The sequence below is a fragment of the Saccostrea echinata genome, unplaced genomic scaffold, assembly GCF_033153115.1.
Source record: "Saccostrea echinata isolate AGI-Se365-2 ecotype Australia unplaced genomic scaffold, CSIRO_AGI_Sech_v1 ptg000064l, whole genome shotgun sequence".
In the NCBI taxonomy this organism is placed as follows: Eukaryota; Metazoa; Mollusca; class Bivalvia; order Ostreida; family Ostreidae; genus Saccostrea; species Saccostrea echinata.
This window is the reverse complement of record NW_026889813.1, coordinates 2,757,610-2,781,293: the sequence shown is the minus strand read 5'-3', so window position 1 is coordinate 2,781,293 and position 23,684 is coordinate 2,757,610. Positions and strand designations below refer to the sequence as shown.

Below are 23,684 nucleotides of genomic sequence, written 5' to 3'. Positions count from 1 at the left end.
TTTTGATAAATAATCTGAATTTGAAAATAGTTATTTTCCTGAGTACTGACGAGGGGAAATTACATTGTTGTGCATTGATTTTTGATTAGTATAAAAATGTTACAATTGTTGCAAAAATTAGATTTATTTTTAAAATAATTTAAAAATGCAAGCCCTATAGATATTTAAACATTTATATTATACCCCCTGCTTTATAAAGTGGGGGGGGGGGGGGGGGGGGGAGGTGTAGATCCATAGGTCCTTCCATACATCTGTTGCACTTGGAGGTATCCATCCCTTTTCCTCCTTTACCACTGAATAAAATTTGATGAGACTTATACAGAATCTTTATTACATAGTGTCATTGTGGACCTCCTATTTTATGTTTTTGCGGGTTCCCATAGCAAATCATGGACACTGCCATTCCTTCTATAATATTGGAGGTATGCATCTGTTATCTACAACTCCTCCTATACCAGTTGCCATTTTACATTTTGATCGGACAGATATTTTGGGTTAATTCCCATAGGAAAACATTGACTTTGCCATATGATTAGGTACCATTTTGTGAGCTCAGAGCTCACAGTACCTCTAGTTTAAACATTGATGCTTCTTTAAGAGAAAGTATTGTTTCTATGTTTCTATTATAGAAAATGCAAAATTTAATTAAGAAATCTTTGTAATTCTGGATGACCCTTTCATTAGGGCCCCGCAAAGATTTGCGAGTGCCCTATAGTAATCACTCTGTCTGTCCGTCTGTCTGTCTGTCTGTCTGTCCGTCTGTCATTCTTCCGTCCACAAATTTTCAGTTTTTTTCTAATAACATTTTTTTAGGGTTGACCAATTAAGTTCAAATTTGGTATGTTGGTTGAATAGGCAGTAAGACATATTTTGATGCTAAGTTTAGTTCTCTATGTCATTCGGTTTGGAGCTGGGGTGGTGGGGTATATTCCTTAATTTTATATAAGAGTGAATGGGCAAAGAGAGATAACTGCTGAGAAAGTTCCTTTTGTAAACTATGAAAGGCTGCAATGAGTCTCTTGGGATTAATTAACTTTCCTCTTGAAGAAAATCCAAAGCATTTATCTTTATCTGCCACATTGAGATTAATTAACACCTCTGTCTGCAAATGAAGTTTGTTTTGAAGTTAAGGTCAATTCTGAATGATGTTTACATTCTCTGAAATGTGGATTTAAATAATGTTCGTACTTTATTTTGGTAAAATACACAATGAGTTATGATTTTATTGAATTCTAAAAACAAGATATAGATAAAGATATCGTTTTTATTATTATTTTCTTTTTTCTTTTTTTTTTTCTGCCTTATGTAAATTCAAGAATACTTATTATTTTAACAGGTATTCAGATAATAACCTCATTCTATCATTGCTGAAAAAGTTCTTATTGTAAACTTAGAAGAAAAGGTTGAGAGAGCAGTATAATTAATCCCGTGGGTTTGATTATCTTGCTGGTTTGCAGAATATTTTAGACGGTTATCTTTCTGTCACTTTAAGATTAATTAACACCTTCGTCTGCAACTGATACTTGTTTTGGAGTTAAGGTTAAGCCTGGGGGATATTTGCATTCACTGAAGGCTGGCATTTTAGAAAACACATGCTTCATTCATTTTTAAATATACATTTAATTGAGTTATTATAGATATGATGTTTTTTACTGCCTTATGTAAATACAAGGATACTACATGTATTTACAGATTGTTGGATATTTAGCAGTTGCTGTTGCTTATTCTTTATATATTTTGAAATTTTTTGTAATCAAGTAAAATTCTCATCCCCTAATCTGCACCCTTATATTACTAACCCTCGGCGGGGCCCTTGCTGACTGGTCAGATTTCTAGTTTTATCCTAAGGTATGTTCAAACCAGCATCTACCAAGAGACATCTTGTTCATTTTTTATAAATACAAAATGTCCTCTTAAATTCTTTCTGATCATACCAGTAGTCTAAAATAACTTTGTAAGAGCACGCAATCATATAATATTGCTAACACAAACAAGTTTGATGTAAAGTAAAAAAAAGTTCCTTCTTCATGTAACAATAGATATAACAGTATTCTTCATTTGCATTCAATAGAAAAATGCATCAATAATTTAGGATTAGCATGGCATGCAATGTCTGTATTGGTTTCTTTCTCTGGATTTTTAAGGCAAATATTGTAAAACAATTATGTTTATCAGGAAAAGTTGACAGAGAACATATTGTATGAATGTCAAAAAAAAAATTATATTTTTAACAACATTCAGTTTAGAATGAATTAAAAGTACGCACTAGACATGAACAAATTTATTATGTACGTTTCAGTGCCTACAGAAGATATCTCCATGACACCAGACTCCTCCCCAGAGTAAGTCCATTGTCATGCTCTGATTCCTAAATATACAAGAACAGATCTTGAAATTACTTGCCTTATATTTTAATTATGCTGAAGTACATACTATTGTTCAACAGTCAACTCATTGTGTTCTTATGATTTAACGTCAATCATTTTGTGATAGGGCTGTCTGAAAGTAATTCTACATTTAATCTATCTATAACTTTTTGAGGAAGGGAGAAGAAAATTTTTAGAAAAAATTCGAACAAAATTTTGTTATTCAAAATTTTTAGAATATTTGATTAACATACATGTGAGTATTATTTTCAATAATAATTTTTTTTTTAAATTATTATTAAATCCACCAGTTTAAAAGATAGCCTCAGAGCATGAATATGCCAAATGTATTTCATTAAGAATGCAAAATATTGCCTATTTCTATGGAATACAGTTTTTAGTTTCTAAAAGTAACAACAAAATGGAATATTTATGGTTATAATCTTAAAATAAAATTGAAGACATGCTTCAAATGTAAAGATTATGTAGGGATAAAGAAGACATATACACCTGAAATGTTTATTTTTATTAATGTGTTGTTGCTGTTTTCTAGGATGACAAAGAAATCTTGGTTTGGGGCCCTGATGGGGAGTGAGAGGGAGGAGCATCACTTTATCATGGCCCAGGATAAACCCCTCAGTCAGGTCAAAGCTGATCTAGTCCACGCTCTGCTCTCGGTAAGTCTCCTGATGGGTTGTTGTCCTTATAGGTTAAAAATCACGTACATAATGTGAAATGCAAGTTACAACATGTATCTTTGAAATCAGAAGGATTTTTGAGACAGTCAGGGTGTTAAAATGTCAAACTTGAAAGAACGTTTTAATAGCAAAACAATAATAAACAGAACCAGAACTAAGCAAGTATATATATTGAAGTATTCTTGTGTAGTGAATATATATATATAAAAAAAACTTTCAAAATCCTGCTTTATTTGTTATGACTGTTGGTGCTAGGATGGGTCAACAGTAAGGGATGAGAGATTTTATACAGTAAGATTTACAGTTTATACTCTGAAGCAACAAGACTAAAATTTGTAACTGTTATAGCATTTGCAAACTGTTAAGTTAAAATTTGTTGAAATTGTGTGTGGTAAGTTTAGGGCCATAATTAGATTTTTCATTTATACTTTTATCAGGAAGAGAATTTTTGTCAGGAAAAGAAATATCTAAATTGAGTACCGAGGAATCATTAAGTATCGTGGGGGCTCAGGTTTCATGGAATTCTTGGAACTCTCATCCATGAATTAACACCCTCCACGAATTAATAAACAAGGGTTACAAAGACATATTTCCTTTTGTAGGGATAAGAAATTAAACAAAATTATGTCTCCTTGAACCTGTCAAATTTAAACAATCCACAAAAATTGGCCCCCATGAATTTTAATGATTCCACTATATTATTGCCCTTGAACCTCTTGTTTTTTTTATCACTAATTATCTTGTAGACTGCAGACCTGAGTCACAGTGTCATGTCTGCCACTTCATTCAGAGCAGAGTACAGAAGATCCGGAAGTTCTGCCATGTTTTCCAGAAATGTCCGATTTCAAATGGACATAACTCCAACACACGGTGGAAATCGGGATAGCGTTATGTACTGTCTCACATTCACACTTATATCAGGTATACACTCTACTTACAATACCCATTGTTTCTAAATCATTCTTTCAATTCAAAATTTGTGTAAATAAAGATGTACAGAGATTTTTATGGTTATAAATAACAGATATGTTTTTTAAATACAGTTGAACTTCGGTATCTCAAACACTGATATATCCAATACCATGGATTTGTCGAAGTGATTTGGAAGTCCCCAATGATTATGCTAAATTTTGAATACATGTATCTCAATTTATGTACATATACAGTATACAAAAACCTTTTTAGGGCCCTCCCGACGCTTCAAAAGAGTATGTGAACACCTCCAGACATTAATGCTGGGGCCTCGAGGTGATGCACTGAACCAGCGTAAGATCAGCACAGACAGTGCCTCCTCCTATACCTCAGAAACGGGGGAATCCCCACGACACAGCAGTTCAACTAGAGAAAATGGCGAAGAGGAGGTCAGTTAAAGCAGGCTCACTGTTATATCCCTGAGATCAAAAACATGGGGGGGGGGGGAGTATTGCTAGTTAACTTGAGCCAAGAGCTGAAGTGAGCTACCCTGATCTAGAGTGTCCAGATCCATCTGTTGTATTGCTTCATTTTTCAGTTTCTCCTTTTCCTTTAGAACCATAAAGCAATTTTCAACTAAGTTTAACAAAAACGTATTCTTGAATGATGAAGATTTAAATTTGTTTAAGTGAAGGGTTGAGTCCATATAAAGTTGAGATATCCGAAGGATGTATCAAGACCTTAATTGTAGTTCATTATACCCCTGCTCCGAAGGAGAGGGGGGTATACTCTTTTACCCTTGTGTGTCTGTCTGTCTGTCTAGCTGTGTGTCTGTCCGTAACAAATTTTGTTCACAGTTTTCTCAGCAACTACTCATCGCAGATGCTTGAAATTTTAGCACACTCTTTGTTTAGGCATGCCATATGGTGGGATTCATTTTTGTATGAATTCCACGTCAACTTGCTGTTTTTCCGTTCGTCTGTCCGTACCATACATAACAAATTTTGGTCGCAGTTTTCTCAGCAACTACTCATCACAGATGCTTGAAATTTTAGAACACTCTTTGTTTAGGCATGCCATATGGTGGGATTCATTTTTGTATGAATCCGATGTCAACTTGCTGTTTATCTGTGCGTCTGTCTGTACCATACATAACAAATTTTGGTCGCAGTTTTCTCAGCAACTACTCATTGCAGATGCTTGAAATTTTCTCTTTATTTAAGGATGCCATATGTTGGGATTCATTTTTGTAAAGATCCATTGTCCACTTCCTGATTATCACTGTGTCTGTCCATAACTGAACTTGTATATTCACATCAGAGAGGGGGTATTATTAGTGAGCATTGGCTCACAGACTTCTTGTTTGGATGAGTTAAAGGTTACTGGCAGATATGTAAAATTTGTGTTTTTGGCAATTACTTTGTATTTGTAAAAATTGGAAGTTAATGGTGAAACAGTTAATATGTGGGCTATGTCAAGGTTACTGGCATTAAAACATTTTTACATTGGCAAACATAGCTACAAAATGTTGCTCAAAAACTTGAAAATGTATCATGCACTGGACCTGTGGTTCTATACTCCAGATTACTGTTGGAAATAATGACGTAAAAAAGGGGAGGGGGGACTTGCGGTATCATTAATTTTTTACCTGAAGTTGACATATGTAAATACTTTGCATGACATTTTTGCCAGGTATTTGAAAGATATCCAAGTTATAGAAATTCAAAGACACCAACTCCAACAAGAAGAGAGGTTCCTCGTGTAATTACAAACGGCAAACGGGCCATAGTGGACCACAGCTTTAGGAAAGACAAACTCTGACACCTCAGACATAATGTAGCCCTGTCTATACTTCCTCTGATGTCTTTAGATGATTGACTGTATCTACTAGACTTAATAGTACACTGCCAATAAAGAAATGGCCGTTCTGAATAGGGATTACTGTGATTATTGGAGTGAATTCAATGAAATTGCAGAAGACTGTGAATATGTTTAATAGCTAATGAAAGGCAAGTATTATATGTGATTTTTTGACTTTGTTTAACTGTCATACATCTTAGGTTGCTTTTTATTTGTATGAGTACCTAATCATTAAAGCAAATTATTATAGTTAATTACTGCAACCTTTTTTTTATCCATCATCTCACAGAGTCACGACTGATAGTATTTGTAGTTCAACATATGTGCTGAATTTTAAATATGCTAAAATATGTATAATATTGAATGTTAAGTTATATGAAAAAAGAGCGAAAGTTTGCGGAGGTACCCACACTTTAGTGAGTGATTGTAATGATAATTGCTGACACTCCAGTACAAAACCCAATATAAGATACACAATAGTAATTTCAGCATTGTACACAAGGAGATTTTTAAGAACCTTTTTACTTTTGCTCAAGTGCAGTACAAAATGATTTTGCTTTTGTTTAAAACTAGCCGGATGTTTTCCCAGTTACAAAGTAAAGAAGTGTGCTTGTTGTTTCATTGACTTAATTTACCCATTGACAACAAATGTGTTAAGGGCAAACATGAAATGGAAGGAAAAACAGTAAAGATTCACTTAATTGAAGTCATTTTCTGTGATTAGATAATGTGCTTGATATTGCAATAGAATTTAGTGATGATTTTTTTTTAAATTCTAGAACAGTAAATTATGTTGATGTATGGCATCTATTTTGTAATCAAGTTCATAGTAACACTATAAGAGTTAACCAGTTATTTCTGTGTGATATGATGTGATAACCCTGAGCAGGAATGGAATCATCAAAAATGTTAAAGGTGTCAGAAAAGGAATTTTTATATATCATACTGTACTAAATTATCACTGTATGCATGCCATTATGAATATTTAAAGGTAGATGTTTGCCAAATACATGTACCGTTTTGAATTTTTAATGTGAAGTAACAAATGTGCTAAATAAACTTCTTTTCATTGTAATTGTGTAACATTGGCTCTTGTAATATAACATTTTTGCATTGTCGTTTTGATCATCATTTCATCAAACCACAATATGATTTTATTCTCTATGTCCTCTTCAAGTCTAATACATTTCTGAGGACATTTTCTTTGAAATAGATTTTTTTGAACATTGCAACTATGATTCTTTTTTCAGTAATCTTCATATAATTTAAGGGTAAATGCCATGAACATATATTATGAATTATATTTTATCATACTGAACAGTTGGCATGCAACATTATCTTATGTTCATTCCAGCAGGGCACTTTGTGATGTAAAGTCTTTATGTTTCTTTCACCATGTCTGAAAATAAAATAAAAAACAATAAAGACTACCAGGCTGTGTTTAACGTTAGATTTAACCAACTTAAGCCACTGTAAAGGCTGACTATTTATATGTCGGACTTTATCTGGGCATTGTCTCTTTGTGTCCAATCTTGAAAATGTAAAATAATAAATTCAGAAAGTACGTCACTAACCTTTCTTGGGGCACAAAATGCATTTAGGATTGGTGACAACATGTCATAGTTTTCAAACTATGCAAGTTAAAAGATTTTACAAATTCAGAAATTAAGTTACTGTGACCTACTTTTTAGTTGACACCCCCCCCCCTTCTGTGGGGCCACAAAATGCATCAGTTATTTAGGTTTGGTGACCTTTAAGGTTGATGTGTTTGAAATATATAGGTTCAAAGATTTTACAATAAGTCTTAGAATTCAGAAAGTAGTCACTGTGACCTTTATTATTGAAACACCCAAAGAACCCAGGATACATCAGATGATGAAGTTTGATGATTATAGGTTCAAAGATTTTACAATAAGTCTTAGAATTCAGAAAGTAGTCACTGTGACCTTTATTATTGAAACACCCAAAGAACCCAGGATACATCAGATGATGAAGTTTGATGATTCTAAGCCTCTTAGTAGCCGAAATATTTAGATATAGCCATGAAATTCAAAAATAGGACACTATGTCCTACTTTTTGATTGATACACACCAAGGCCTCAAGCTGTGTCAACTGACAAGGTTTGATGCTTCCTAGTCTTCACAAGTGTTCTAAAATATGCATTTATAATGGTTTGGGCCATGGATATCGGCCTGGGTAGCTCAGTCGGTAGAGCACCTGACTAGTGATGCAGGGGTCCCGGGTTCGATTCCTGGTCCAGCCATACATTTTCTCCTTTCCTGTTACAAATTTGGTGCCGTTGACCACCCCTGGACTTGCAGGTGAAAGTCCTGCTAGGGGCAAATAAGAACTTGGGTTGTGTCTTTGAGGGCGAAAACAATTTAAGGAGGGAGGAATGTATTGGTTTGGGCCGTGGATATCGGCCTGTATAGCTCAGTCAGTAGAGCACCTGACTAGTGATGCAAGGGTCCCAGGTTCAATTCCTGGTCCAGCCATACATTTGTTCCTTTCCTGTTACACATTTATAATGATCTGAACATGAATAGCTGTGAAATACAAAAAGTATGTCACTGTGACCTACTTTTTGGTAAAGATATCCCAAGGCCCCAAGATGCATCAACTGACAAGCTTTGATGATTCTTGGCCTCTTTGTATCCAAGATAAAAGATTTGACAATGAGTAATGATAAAGTTGAACAAGAGGCCCTTGGGCTACAATGCACACCCAAGTCACTTTGGCCCCGCTATTTTTCATTTGTAGTTTTTTTTTCCTTCCCTCTTTAATTTTTACTTCATATTGTGGACCAAAATCTAGCCATACGAGAGCTATGGGAGAGAACTTTAATCAAAGTTGAATCCACATTAACATTGGGATATTACAATCAACATAACTCAGATGTATTACAGATTTTTAGCTCTTCTGAGCCAAAGGCTCAAGGAGCTAATTAAATGCTATGGCCATGTGTCTGTTGTACATCAACTTTTTTGGAATATGAGCCATATCGCAAGAACCCCTTGGCAACTTTCTGCCAAATGTCACAGAGTATCCTTGGCCAAAGGGCTTTCATTTATACATGTATTGAAAATGGGGATGTGCCTCTTACACAAAGGGGGAGGAGGATAATTAGGGAAATAAAAGTAGTAGTTGCTAATAAACTCTCTCAGTAACCACTCAGCAGATTATCACCAAATTTATGCATAAGGAGATGTTGTAGATTAAAATTGTTTATGGCATCACCCTGAGGTAAAGGGCATGGTTTCAAAGACACTTAATTAAGAGTTGACCTGAAATTATATTTTGATAAAACTTTGTTATTTTGCCCGCTATAAGGACTTAGGATCATCAAATCTTGTCAGTTGATGCATCATAGGGCCTTATATTAAGTTGACTCAACAGAATGTCACAGTGACGTACTTTTTGAATTTTGCAGGTATTCATTTTAAAATAAATTTTGATGCATATCTTGGACACTGAAATCTATGATCATCAAAACCTGTCTGCGTATGCATCACTTGGCTGTAAAGTGTGTCAGCCAAAAAATAGGTCACCTTGACTTACTTTCTGAAATTTACGGCTAATCATTTTCAAAACATTTTACTTTATTATTTTGGATATTGAGAGGTTTAGAATCATCACTTTGTAAGTTGGCATCTTGGGGTCCTGAAACAATGTATTTATGAAGAAGGTCACAGTGAACTATTTGTTGAATTTTGCAGGTGTTCATTTCAAATTGTTTAAGAAGCATATTTTGAACTCTGTGAAGCTTAGGATCAAACCTTGTCAGTTGATGCATAGCTCGTAATAAATACAGCTGATTCATCAGAACTTTAGCTCTCTTAGAAAGCTGGCAGGGCAGTTTATCATACAAGTTCCACATTTCATGGAAATATACACTCCTGGACAAACTATACTTTTTTCAAACCCACAGAATTCAGGTCTATTGAGATTTGGTAATTAGTGTCCTTTATTGTGTTTGGAACCTTTATTTTTGTTGCTGTTCAGCAAGTTATAATATCCAAGGAGTTCTCAGTAGCTCTGGTGAGACTGTAAGTATTTTACAGAAGTATAGCTATGAGTAGTGTTGTACTGATAGGCATATGGAGACATGATATTACATTAATAAAAGCTTATTGAACTGTTGGCATAAAATTCACCATATTGTTACACAAAGAATCTGGGGGAATAAGACGAGCCATGTGCCCATGCCCATTTTTCGGCTATGCAAGAACATTTATTGGAAAAAATCTCTCAATTGTTCGAATTTACTTAAGCATTTTAATGTTTACCGTAGTTTTCAAAATGATATTTACATTATAAACAAGCTAAACAGTTGACTTTCATTTACTGTCACATATGTCTTACATGGGTAAAGACTTCTATTTAATAATTAATCTGCATATTGAGTGTTTACTCTTATTGTGGAGATATTATAAAAATGTTAACATCGTATATAATGATAATGGTGATCTAGAAGCGCTTTTATTTAAAATAAATAAAAACGGGAATAAAAGTATTCAAATATCTATTATAATTTTTATCCGGCATTTTAAATAATTTACTGTAAATAAGTTCATTACTACATGTATATATTTTATTTCCAGTGAAAAATATGTTATTCCTATAGACATTTTTTTAATAAAGTAAAAAAAAAAATCAAAAAAAAAAAAAAAAAAATCAAAAAAATCAGAGCATGACTCGAACACTTTCCTCAATAAACGTCCATTTAAAGAGCTCCTCGCTAACCACTAGACCACGGAGTCACACTAACGTGTCTCTTTAAATAGCATACAGTTCTCTATATTTAGCAAGCGTTTTTGAACTTAGAATTTTTTAAGACCACGGTGAAAATTTAAGTAAGTTAACTTAATTTTTTATGTAGAGTGGGTCTTCATACCAAATTTTTGCAAGTGTAAAAAGCAACATCATTCCATTGCCTTTCATTAATCGTTCTCAAAAAAATGGTACGATGACCCACTCTATTTAAAAAATGTAGTTATATCATCCAATTTATGTCAGTTTCTGTGAAAATTGAGCGTGATGCCATTTTGTTGTGTTAATCAGAATCATTTTCGCTGTTACAGTATTCATGTTTTGTCAAATTTGTATGCAAATGGTAATAAGCATTACATTAATTCAACAAAAAGTGAAATTTTTGTAAAATGAATTTATTGATTTTTTATCGATCGTTATGTAGGCATATGGCTCGGCTTATCCCCCCAGTTTCTTTTTATAATTACAGAAGATATATCGAGTGGGTACATTGTACCCTAAACTCCTCTTAAATATATATATATATATATGTATATATATAGTCAATGTGTAGTGTAGTACAGTTGAACTTTGGTATCTTGAACACCTATATCTCATATACCATGGATATGTCGAAGTGATTTGGAAATCCCAACTACTCATTTTTTAAGTATTTTACCCTTGGTATCTCAAATCCTAGGATATCTCAAAGTTTTTCTCGGTCCCATCGAGTTCAAGATAACAAGGTTTGACTATATAAAGCTTTCCAACAACACTGCATACAGAATAAAAATGTAATTGCAGTAGACAATACACTTTCCCCATATTTAAAAGAAACAAATGATAGCATGTAGATGTTTTGCTTACTACCAAACTTATTTGTTGAAAATGGTTCTAACCCACAGCCTTTGAATGGGTTAAGAGAAATACATGTATGACCAAGTTATAATAACATTTTCATGAGTGCCACATACAAGTATTTTCACCCTATCAAAGTAATTGCAAATTGTCAAATGTCTCCACTCTTTACATTAAAGTATTACTCATTTCCAGTGGAAGAATATAAAATTAAAGGCAAACTACATGTAAATCAATCTCGATTCAGTAATATTCTCCATCTAAGGAAGAGATAAGGAAAGAAAACACATAATATTCTCAAGTTCTGAAATTTTAATTGTAAAGGTCCGATGTTTTAACACACCAACATCTATGATCATGGACCAAACAATATAAAATCAATAGAAAGCATGAGGGTTGCATTTCTTCTTGTACAGTGGATTTGCAATATTTTCCTATTTTTTTTTAATTTATTTTTTTTTTTTTAATTTTTTTCTTTAAATGACTTAATTTCAGTAGTAGTAAACACACACAGTACCATGTACTGAGAAATTAGCACTTCACATGGCATTTTTCATTATGTGTTTAATACTACTGTGACACACATCATTGGAAACCTTCTCTTGGTCTCACTTTTCTCCCCAAGAGGCAAGAGAAGCGAAACTAATCCTGGATTTCCAATGATGTGTGACACACTGTTCCATTCTTATGCTGCAGCTTTAAGATTTCCCTTTTTAATTCTTGTTGATTGCTGTTGAATTTTGCCCTACCACACCTACAAGGTGCTCTGCACAAAACCAGAAGTATTGTGGAACATTTTCCTTTCAATACCCTAAAAAAATTAATGCTGTTAACACAAAAACCTACTACCATATAACTTGTGGAAAATTTAAAGTAATGAACTTATGTGAAAAGAAAAAGTAAAACACAGAACATACATGTACAATGAACATGAACTGTTTAAAACAAAGTAAACAAAATGTGAACATATGGACATGTCATTCAGAAAATGCAAAAGAAACTCAAAAGCAATAAAATAAAACTTAAATTATCCACAAATTATAAATTTGTCAAGAGCTTCAATAGTTGTGCAAGCACTTGTTACAGTCCATAAATAATGCTTAAGCTGCCTGTTGCTGTGTAGGGGGTTTTCCAAACCCTCCAGAGTTGTTGCCGCTGCGGAATCCCCCGCCACTTCCTTTGTTGTTGAACCCACCCCTAGGACCACCACGTCCTGCTGTAAGGAAAACAGCATTATCTCAACCATGATGAAAGACACACAAAAAAAATCTTGATATTAAAACTAGCAAGAACAATCATATCATTTGTGCTTTATGCTGCAAACCTTTGATATAGACTAAGATATCAGTTTTTCGATCTTGATTTTTATTCTTAATCTCAGCTGACTTACCTCCCCTTGGACCGCCTCTAGGTGGACCATCTCTCTTCTGATAACCATTGTTGTTGTAATTATCACCACGGTAATTGTCACGATTGTAATTTCCACCTCTATAGTTGTCACGATTGTTATAGCCCTGATAATTTCCTACAAAACAACAGTGTGTATAAACATGTATTCAAATTCAATACAAAATACACCAGCAAGTCATATATGTACTTTTATCTGGCAAATGGCAATGTATATCAACATGTTCTATGCAAGTAACTTAATCTTACATACAACAAAAAAACTCAAACAACTTTTCATGCAAGGGAGTAAGAACACAAATTTCAGAAATAAGAAGCCATTATTCATATCTAATAGTTCCTTCATATACAACATTAATTTTTCTTTAAAATCTATTGCCTATCAAAGAAATTCTAAATCCTGTTAAATACCAGTGGATAAAATTTAATCTTGCTGGAATTTAAGTGTTAAGTGGTACACAATGTTTTGAACTAAAATATATGTAGATAAAGTTCTAATATCCACAACTTTACATCACTTACTAAAACTTAGGTGGATATAATGAAACATGCAATAAATCTTATGAGAGCCTAAATGTCTACTTTAAGATTTACTACAATAACATATGTAAACTAACCCCTGTTTCCTCCATAGTTGCCCCTTCCTCGGCCTCCATATCCATTAGACATGCCACCTCGATCACCACCACGATTACCGCGACCTCCACGGAAACCCCCACGAGATCTATATCCTGAGCTAAAACCATTTCCTGCAATATAATATGTTGAATATAAACTTCAAGTAAGAGGAGAAAATACAGATCTTCCCAAAAAAAAAAACAAAAAGAAACAAAAATAGAAGTTCAACAAGTCTTATTCACATCCATTTTAATTTTTTCTTGCAACTACAAATTACAGAAGACAAAAAGATGAAGAACAAACCAAAGTCTCCCTGTTGGTCGTCCTGTTGTTGCTGAGAGAATTCGTCAGGAGTTTGACCTTCATCTGACACAGGGAATGCTGCATGCATTTTGGACCGAAACATTTCAGCATTGGGGTTCATCTGAAACTTTTCTGTTTGAGCATCCTGGGACCTATCATCCTTAAATGAAAAATTAGCATGCTTTTAGCCAAGTGAACTTGACTTTGTGAGCTTGTTGCATTAGTATTAAAAACAATTTGGACATGTGAAAATATGTATATCTTATATTGTTTGTCCTCTTAAATTCATATCCTAAATGAGCAGATTTATGATCAGAAAGTGAAATAAAAGTGCCTTTATTATAGGGATTTCCTAGTTGTGCTATCATTAAGCATACTTATCACCAAGACTTGATAAATCTACATGTAACTTTGTCACTTTCTCCATCACAACAGAAATCCAATCCAGTAAATATTTCTTCACAATTATGCTGACTGCGTTAACTTTAGTCCTTACCTGGCCTGGGGGCATAGGAATCTGTGGTGGCATTTCAAACTGAGATATCGTGCTGTCACTAACATTTTGATTTAACACATTCTGAGACATTTGAGAACTGCTATTGTCCGTGGATTGAAATAGTGAATCACTTTGTAATGACTGTGAAAATGTTTGTGAATAGTCCACTGTTTGCTGTGATAAGACAGATTTCTGTTGGCTGGCTTGTGCATAGCCTTGATTGGTGTATGTCTGTGAAGGAATCTGGGTGGGGTCTGATTGAGGGGTAGTAGGGTGCCCCATGGGATGGGAGGTCACTGCCACAACAGCTGGGTCCATGTGAGGAGCTGCAAGACAGAAAATAAATTAATGTACATGTATGTACACAGTACATGTATGCATTCTTTGTAACAAAATCCAAAGTACACAACAGAAACACAATACTAAATTTTACCATCTAATGACATACAGTAAAACACACTTATAGAGAACACACTTATAATGAATTAACGCTTAAAGCGAAGTGAATTTCATTCCCCTTGGCTTCAAAATAAATTGTGAACTTAATGGATATAATGAATTACATTTTTAACAAAGAAAAATCACCCAACCCTGGCACTTCTCTATAAGCATGTTACACTGTAATCTGCTATCATTTCTGTATTGGTAGTTGACATGACTGTCATTACCTAAAGTAAATAGGCAGTTGTTTCCAATTTAATCAGGGTAATCAAGTGATAGCAATCTTGCACAAAAAAATCATCTCTGACATATCAATTAAGTACTTTTTCAAACATTACTGAACCATTTCCCAAATTCTTTGCATTTGTCTAATTTCCACATCACTTGCTAATTTAAAACTATTTAACTTAAAGTTGTGAAAACTACAGTTAACAAGTGACAAGCATGCAAAGGGTAGTTATCAAGGGAAAAAGAGCAGTCCCTGACAACATACATTCCATGTCGATGGTAGATTCTTGAAGGAAGATGCAGCTTCCTTGAACCTCTGACACAATTTCTTGGAAAGGGCGTTGTCGGGGATAAGCTACATTACTTTGTTGTTGTTGCTGAAGAGTAGTGTTTGTTGTCTGGGGTGGTGCCGCTGTTTTTTGGGAGAAAAAGGAATCTGCTTCCCTCATGCTTTCAAGTTGTGCCTCATTGTTGCTGGGAGTTGCTGTGTTGCTTTGTTCAATGGATTGTTCTGTTTGTTCGGGTGGTAAAGATGCCTGTACCTACAAAGATGCAAAACTCTAGTCAGTAAAACCTCTCTCTCTCTCCCTCTCTCTCTATATATACATCTACATATTGTGACAACACAATAAAATTCTTCCTTGCTAAATACCATAAGGAATCAATAATTTTGTGGTGGAAAATCAAATAATTCACAGATGGACTGTGTTGGAATAAAACTTTTTTTATGTTCACCTCTGCAGAGTCCGGATTGGGGATTTCTGTTGTGTTGACAACCACATATTCACTATCATGTCCTTCTTCTTCTTCCATAGCATGCTCGAAGTAGCCACAGTCATCAATCAAATCAATCAGAACTTTGAGGTCCTTGTAAGTGGTTCCAACGACAGGTTTGTCCTTTCCATCCAGAAGACTGACAAAGTGCTCTGAAGACTTGCCCAACTCCTCTGCATAATTAGACTCACCCTCTCTGCTTGGACTTAGGAGCTTGTACAGTTCATCCAACTGGGTCAAGTTCTCCTCAGTTAGCACCTTCAAATTTGTATAAAATGAGTTTTATCAAACAATCTAAAATAGAATAACTAGTGGAAATTCATCCAATTACTTTTTTTGTTGGTATTACATGTAATGCATGTGTTGTTCCTGTAGAATATTTTACTTTATTTTTTACTTCGGAAACAAGCATACAAAATATCTTTTATATAAACACTTGAGTTTTATTCCCATTTACAAACATGAAAATGGAATTCTCATACTTACGACTGCACCATGTTTCCCTGTCTGAAAATCACTACGGACTTTCTCAGACCCCATTGCATCGAGGAGATTCTGATATCTCAAAATATCCCCGATCCTCTTCATTTCTGCAGAATGATGCTCGGTCTTCTCCTTTTTGGCTTGCTTCTTGAGAAAGCGTTCAGCCTGTACGAAAATCATTATCTCTATCATAAAATGAAACAAATTTATAAGAAACTCATACTATATTAAATAATGAAATTTAGAGCAATGAAGGAGAGTGTTTTGATTTAACTAACAAACTTTTACAAAGCTAGCCGAGATTTTCATAATCCTTTTTACCTCCTGGGCCAGCGTAGTAAAGTGCTTTTGCAGCTCCCTAGCAAACTCCAAGTTCTGAATTACTTCTCCATATCTATCGATGGCAAGCTAAAAAGACAAACCCTGGCAATAAAATATCAATAGACTTCCTGTTCAAAAAATGTGCAAGGAAATGATATGTCATGTAAAAAATTTAACTGAAATACATATTTTAGCAGAGAACTTTGTAAAATTCAACCTAATTGGCAGTAAGAGTCAAATTAAGCTTGGCAATATTTTTACTTAAAGTACCTATATCCAAAACAAAATTCAAAATCTAGTATTCAAACTCGTTCTTTTCTGTCATAATATATCTTCTTTCAATGACAAACCTGCTGGTCCTTCTCTAGGGTAACTCCAGAGTCCTTCTTCTCCCTATAGCCATCAAGTTTACCCTGTCAACATGATCAAAGTCAAGTTCATAAATTCATGCAAGTCAGTCAATATCAAATGTGGGATTCATAAATTTCTTGTGTAACATATGGTGCATAGGTTCTCAAACAAAAAAACTTGAAAAATATAGCAAATCCCATAAAATATGCATTCCAGATTAATATCTGACATTGTTGAAATTGCATCTTCGATATTCCTTGCTTAACAGGCTGATGTAAAATTTAAAAAAAAAACAAAACTTTCAATCTAAATTTTTAAAGGTATTAAAGTTTCTCATCTGAAATTTTGATAACTTTAAGAACTCAAAAAAACTCTGATTATTTACACAATGAGTACATCTTGTTAATTAATCATCATATACCTGTTCCTCAGGGTTGTTCCTAAGGCCTAAATAAAATTACTGTTTGTTTGGAATTGCTGCCCGCCTCTGTGAAATACCCCCCGCTGAAAAATTTTTATTGGATATCTTTTTTACCATTTTATCATCTTACAATGCTTATTACGAGTTCGTTCGTCAAAATAGCTTTTTAAAATCAGGTTTGAGCTCCACATTAATTTAACAACACTAGTCAATTAAATGCTTTCTTCATAGTATTTATGATATAGCAATTAGAAGATCCTCGACAAAATGAAAGCCGCCAAAATGTCAGACCAGGCTGGATGTGAAAACGTACAAGCGTTGAAAAGCCGAGCATTTGTGCATCTCCATAAAAATGAATGGTGACTTAAAAATATTAAATGAAATGATATAAAGTTTTAGTAAACACGATACCAGGAAAGAGATATTGACAGAGATTGCAAATTGAACTGGACAAGTCCGTCATGTTGAAATTAAAAATGATCATTCAGTTCAGTTATCATCCAAATTACATTGATTGGAAATATTTTATTCCAACAATGAAAATATAGGAAAAATGTTGTCCCTCAGTCTGACAAGTCTTTGAAATGTAATATTAAAATTGATTCAGCATATCAAACAGGCTAGATCACATCAAGCACCCCCTCCCCCTTTTCCACAAAACAGCCCAACTCTTCTAAAGAAATTTCATGTGGTCCTCACTGTTTGTATGGATTATCTTGACAAAGGGCTAGAAATTCCAAAGAGAAATCCTATGAAATTGACAGATAAAATTATCTTTTATAACAGATTTTTAAAAGAAGTTTGACGCTGAAATTTGACTTTAAATAAACAAGCAGATCTAACATCTAACTTTAATTAGATTGATATTTGAGTACCCTTGTGTATATATTTCAAAATTAAACAAAAATAATATTTATAAAAGAAAGAGGAAATGTAATCAAAAACACCACTGTTCATTCAGGCGTTTATTTTTTATCATTTTTTTTTAATTTAACTTCAATTTGTAAAAAAAAAAAAAATTCCCTCCCTCCCTTCTGGGTCTGAAAACTCCCAGGCGGGAATTCCAAACAAACATTTTTTTAAGGATGGCCTAAGAATTGAAATAGCAAGGGGACATTGAAAAAGTAGATGGGGGTTTGGGATTTCTCCCCTAAAATGGGGTTGAGGGTGAATACCAGAATAACCAGGGGATTACATCTTTATACACAGGGACATTCCCCGGCCCACGGGTCTTAAGGACAACCCTGGTTTCTCCATCGACTTTATTGGTTCTGCTTCTTAGATATACTAAAGAGGGCATTATCCTGTTATTCGCACCGCGGAGTGAATAATATTTGACATTGTTGACGTTATGTTTTTCTACTTGCCTTTGAAAGAATATATATTTTAAGAAATTAGCCTTTATTCCGTCGTAATTTTTTCTTTGATTATCATATATTCTTAAACTCAAATTAAATGACGTTTTTTCGTATTTTAAACCTCCCTTGAAAGAATATATATTTTAAGAAATTAGCGTTTATTTCGTCGGAATTCTTTTTAACCCCGATTAAATTTCAGTATTGAGTGAAATTTTAAATGTGAGATAATATAGAGCGTTTTTTCCGTGATTTTCTTTATTTCTTTTGCGTGAGGAAATAAATTTCATCAAGTTACTCTCTATATAATGTAATGGAATAAACCCTATTTTCATTAATAATTTCATGTTCATTCATTTCTCAGGGAATAAAGTGAAATATATTATATTTTCATGCTTGTTTTATTACGGAATAAACCATAATTATCTTCATGTTTTATCTATTGTTTGTTTACACGTTAATTTAAAACTGAGGAAATTAATAATGTACTCAACTGTATAATATATTTTATGTTTATTTATACACCTGTAACGGAATAAACCATATTTTCATGCCATTTCAATTAAAATTTCTTTTAGGTAAGGAAGCCATGCGTTTGCAGAGACACAGTCCTGTATATTTTTGTGAATTTACAAAACACATTATGTCATTTGAACAGGGAATACATCTCTGTACATACATGATATCATTTCTTCGATCTTTACTGTATCTGATCTTTAAATTCAATGCCATAACAACAATTAAAGAAAAATACGCTTTCACATTTACTCCTAACAATAGGAACAATGACTAACAGATGCATGAATAGCGTTCACCTATGGTCCAGTTAACACTGCTAAACAATTGAGAATGGCGTTTGTAAAAAATCTACCTCTGTTCATTCGCACCGGTGCGAATAAGTATAACTCTATTTTCATCCATAAAATGCCTTTTCATCATGAATATCCCCCCCCCAAAAAAATCCAGAGAACTTCAGCTTGAAAATAGAAATTAAGATTGTCTGTATATATATACTCCTGTTATTCGCACCGGTGCGAATAAGTATGGCCCTATGTCCTTTCATAAAATGCCAATTTTAGAGTGAATATCCCCCAAAAAACTCCAAGCCCCATTTTTTATATACTCTCCCCCAAAGAAACCCTTTTCCCGGGAAATCTTCCCTTTCCAGAGCATTTTAGCTTGAAAATGGAAAGGTCGTCGGTATATATATACTCCTGTTATTCGCACCGGTGCGAATAAGTATGGCCCTATGTCCTTTCATAAAATGCCAATTTTAGAGGGAATATCCCCCCAAAAACTCCAAGCCCCATTTTTTATATACTCTCCCCCAAAGAAACCCTTTTCCCGGGAAGTCTTCCCTTTCCAGAGCATTTTAGCTTGAAAATGGAAAGATCGTCTGTATATATATACTCCTGTTATTCGCACCGGTGCGAATAAGTATGGCCCTATGTCCTTTCATAAAATGCCAATTTTAGAGGGAATATCCCCCCAAAAACTCCAAGCCCCATTTTTTATATACTCTCCCCCAAAGAAACCCTTTTCCCGGGAAGTCTTCCCTTTCCAGAGCATTTTAGCTTGAAAATGGAAAGATCGTCTGTATATATATACTCCTGTTATTCGAACCGGTGCGAATAAGTATGGCCCTATGTCCTTTCATAAAATGCCAATTTTAGAGGGAATATCCCCCCAAAAACTCCAAGCCCCATTTTTTATATACTCTCCCCCAAAGAAACCCTTTTCCCGGGAAGTCTTCCCTTTCCAGAGCATTTTAGCTTGAAAATGGAAAGATCATCGGTATATATATACTCCTGTTATTCGCACCGGTGCGAATAAGTATGGCCCTATGTCCTTTCATAAAATGCCAATTTTAGAGGGAATATCCCCCAAAAAACTCCAAGCCCCATTTTTTATATACTCTCCCCCAAAGAAACCCTTTTCCCGGGAAGTCTTCCCTTTCCAGAGCATTTTAGCTTGAAAATGGAAAGATCGTCGGCATATATATACTCCTGTTATTCGCACCGCTGCGAATAAGTATGGCCCTTTGTCCTTGCATAAAATGTTTATGCACACGGGCAAACTTTCAAATTTCATTTATAAATTTCTTATTTTATATTGTGAAGATAAAATATAAAACAACGCTTGAAATTTGTATGTTTATTATGTAGGCTACATATAGATTCAGTCCTGAACTCTTGATTTCCCTTTCCTGTATTTAGCAGCACCTCCACCTATAAAACTCTCAAATACTGACCTCACATCGACCAATGGTTTTCATTTGACATAACGTCAATAACGTCAAATATTATTCACCCCGCGGAGCGAATAACAGGATAATGCCCTAAAGAGACCTCTGTCTTAATGAATTGGGTCTTGTAGTGAATATTACTGACGATAAGCATCTATTTTGCAATATACAAATACACTTTACGCTCACATTTAGAATTCATTATGCCGGGTCCCCAATAAAATGTATTTCTTATCATTCTCATATATGTTGTACAAAATGAAAGATAAATATTCCAAGCTATTTTGGATAACAAGAATTAACAAATGTATTGATATTTATCAAAATGTTACCTAAAACTATTGCGTTTGTAGCAATAGTGCAGATGCGGAAGTGTGCAAGACGCCATTTTGAAAATTGTGCATGTTATTTTCAAATGTTTTTAATCTTCGTGTTTACAGTTTCTATCCACTTAAAAAAATTAATCTTGAAAGTTAATAAAATAATCTCATTAAACTGATAAAATTCCTTGGTTGTTTACTCTAGATTTCAAAGGGAAGGGGGGAATGATGTTAAACACCATCATTGTGTGAGCTGTCGTCATGCAAACCTTCTAGAACATTTATTTTTAAATCAAACCATAATTTTTTACCTTTCTCTTCTCCAAATTACGAACTTTCTTGTCCATGACAACCAGGACTTGTTTCATTGGATCCGCTGCCTCCGGAGAGGACTTAGTTTCTTGTTTTGTAGAGGCGGCAGGCATCGTTCAACAGCAACAACTCAGCATAAAGACAGATTCACGTGCTTGGGGATCAAATAGCTCCCAGTCATTCAAATATCCGGTACATACAAATTTTGATAATTCTTCAAAATTTGGCTTAAGAAATTATTGAATTCAAGTATACTATTTATTAAATATTGAATTATTACGTTTATGTACTTGATTAAACAGTGCAAACAAATTTTTAAGGGATTTTTATTAGCCAAGTTTTGTGCCGTATATTTTGGAAAGTGGTATATGAAAATTTGCATGAACGACAACTCCTTTTTCACAAAGAGATACCATTGGCGGATCCAGGAATTTCCTGAGAAAAAAATTGAATCAATTTTTTAAGAATTCTTACTAAATGTATTAGCACAGACATTTGACTTTATATATATTTAAGAGGCATATATATCTCTGATTTTCACACAAAAAAATTAACAACATACAATTTAGCTTTCCTAAAAAATCACTAAAGGGCATCCTCGCAATGCCAGGGGTCCTGAGTCAACACGTTACCGTCTAACGGCAACGTGTTGACTCAGGACCCCTGGCATTGCGAGGATGCTGAAGGGACGTGGACACAGGTTTGAAGTTAATATTTTTTTCAAATTATAATATTTCAATTTCAATTTTACTTATTGACAACACCATCTAAATTGACTTATATGTTCTAGGAGTGTTTCATACCAAATATAATAAAAGAATGTTTAGAAACTTCTTTTTTACTGGAAACTGATTGACACACGTCCTAGCAATTTCACAAAGTAAATTTTATCCTTAATCATGTTAATATTAAAGAAAAGTTGTGAATTAATGAAAAATCAAAAAGTGAAAGTAATCAGCCTGTAATCGATTACTTTGAAAATCTAAAGTAATTGTAATTTTATCGATTACTTATGATATCCCACTCATCATAATCCATGGGATTTATCCCATGCTTAACAATGTATGGGAGAAAATGTCTCATGAGCATTGACAATATCCGTTGGATTTATCCCATTTGAACAAATTTGTGGGAGGAAAAAATCCCAATGGGAGAAAATATCCCATCTGAAACTTTTTCTCCCTTTTTTCTAGGAGAAAGGCGGGTTAGCCGTTCGGACTAAAAATCCCACCATTCTTCCATGGGATTCTGACTTTTAGGACTTCATATCTTTAAAATAAGAGATGTTTGCGAGTTTAACATGAGACCCTGTGATACTGCTAAGAAACCCCACCAAGTGCTATAATTTATTTTTGGACATCACAATTAGAAATGGTAGCAAAAAGTCTGGACAATGTCGTATCTGGAGTTAAATGTCGCACTGATCCCCATCCTTGTTTCCTCCAGTTTCACTGATAGGGGACTATAACACTAAGCATTCTAAGGCCAACTTTAAAATAATATTTGATTGTCCTCTCCCGACTCAAGATGACAAAATAGGGTCGGTAGGTAGGTGAGGAAAATTTTTTTCTCAGAAAATTTCAATTTCAATGCTAAATTTTTTAAAACCTATTTTCCAGAATACATAAAAAATAAATAAATAAAATAATTGCTTCATGGAGGTTAAAAAAGTTTTGAGCCGGGTCATTTTTAGCCAGTCGGTCGGGAGAGGGCAACCAAACATTTTTTTTAAGATAGCTTAAGAGCATTGCATTAACAATACTAGCTAGTCCCCAACTGTCAAGTGCAATCTGGTTCCCATTAACATTTAAAAATATGCCATACCTCTGACAAAAAAATCATTGAAGTATATAGCAATATTCCCTTATCACCTGCATATGGTGTTTACGCCTCCCAACTATATGCGATATTTAAGAGCATGCACTGAATACGACAAGTTTTTAAATCGAAGCAAGCTACTGACAGAGAAGTTAATGTTTCATTGGATTTCAAAAAAAAAAAAATTATAAAGATTTTTTCCAAATATTCCTATGCATAACTTTGATCCCCTGTTGTAGCCAAAGCCTGATTTGAACATCTTGAATCCACACTGCCCAAGGATGATTGCTTATTTTTTTTTTTTTTACATCTGTCATCCCCTGTGGTAGCCCAACCCTACCCCCAGA

General features: G+C 34.1%; 2 protein-coding genes across 5 annotated transcripts in view; one reads left to right on the top strand and one right to left on the bottom strand.

Moving 5' to 3' along the window:
- The window catches only part of LOC133175993 (serine/threonine-protein kinase BRSK2-like), a 46,617-nt gene extending 39,348 nt beyond the window's left edge, over positions 1-7,269 (top strand). For all 4 annotated transcript variants that reach the window (XM_061311170.1, XM_061311174.1, XM_061311171.1 and 1 more), the window contains 5 exons: positions 2,300-2,342; positions 2,920-3,043; positions 3,811-3,985; positions 4,250-4,425; positions 5,669-7,269. In XM_061311170.1, coding sequence (XP_061167154.1) covers positions 2,300-2,342; positions 2,920-3,043; positions 3,811-3,985; positions 4,250-4,425; positions 5,669-5,797 — 647 coding nt within the window. In that variant the 3' untranslated portion in view covers positions 5,798-7,269. The remainder of the gene's footprint in view (positions 1-2,299; positions 2,343-2,919; positions 3,044-3,810; positions 3,986-4,249; positions 4,426-5,668) is intronic.
- A 4,469-nt stretch (positions 7,270-11,738) lies between these two features.
- Positions 11,739-21,700, bottom strand: LOC133175905 (caprin-1-like). The gene is made up of 11 exons (XM_061311041.1): positions 21,519-21,700; positions 16,866-16,928; positions 16,516-16,602; positions 16,198-16,359; positions 15,673-15,969; positions 15,203-15,479; positions 14,269-14,594; positions 13,773-13,932; positions 13,469-13,600; positions 12,835-12,969; positions 11,739-12,660 (listed from the first exon to the last, which is right to left on the bottom strand). The coding sequence occupies exons 1-11, from the start codon at positions 21,630-21,632 to the stop codon at positions 12,545-12,547; spliced, it is 1,869 nt and encodes a 622-aa protein (XP_061167025.1). The 5' UTR covers positions 21,633-21,700; the 3' UTR covers positions 11,739-12,544.
- Positions 21,701-23,684: the final 1,984 nt, after the last annotated feature.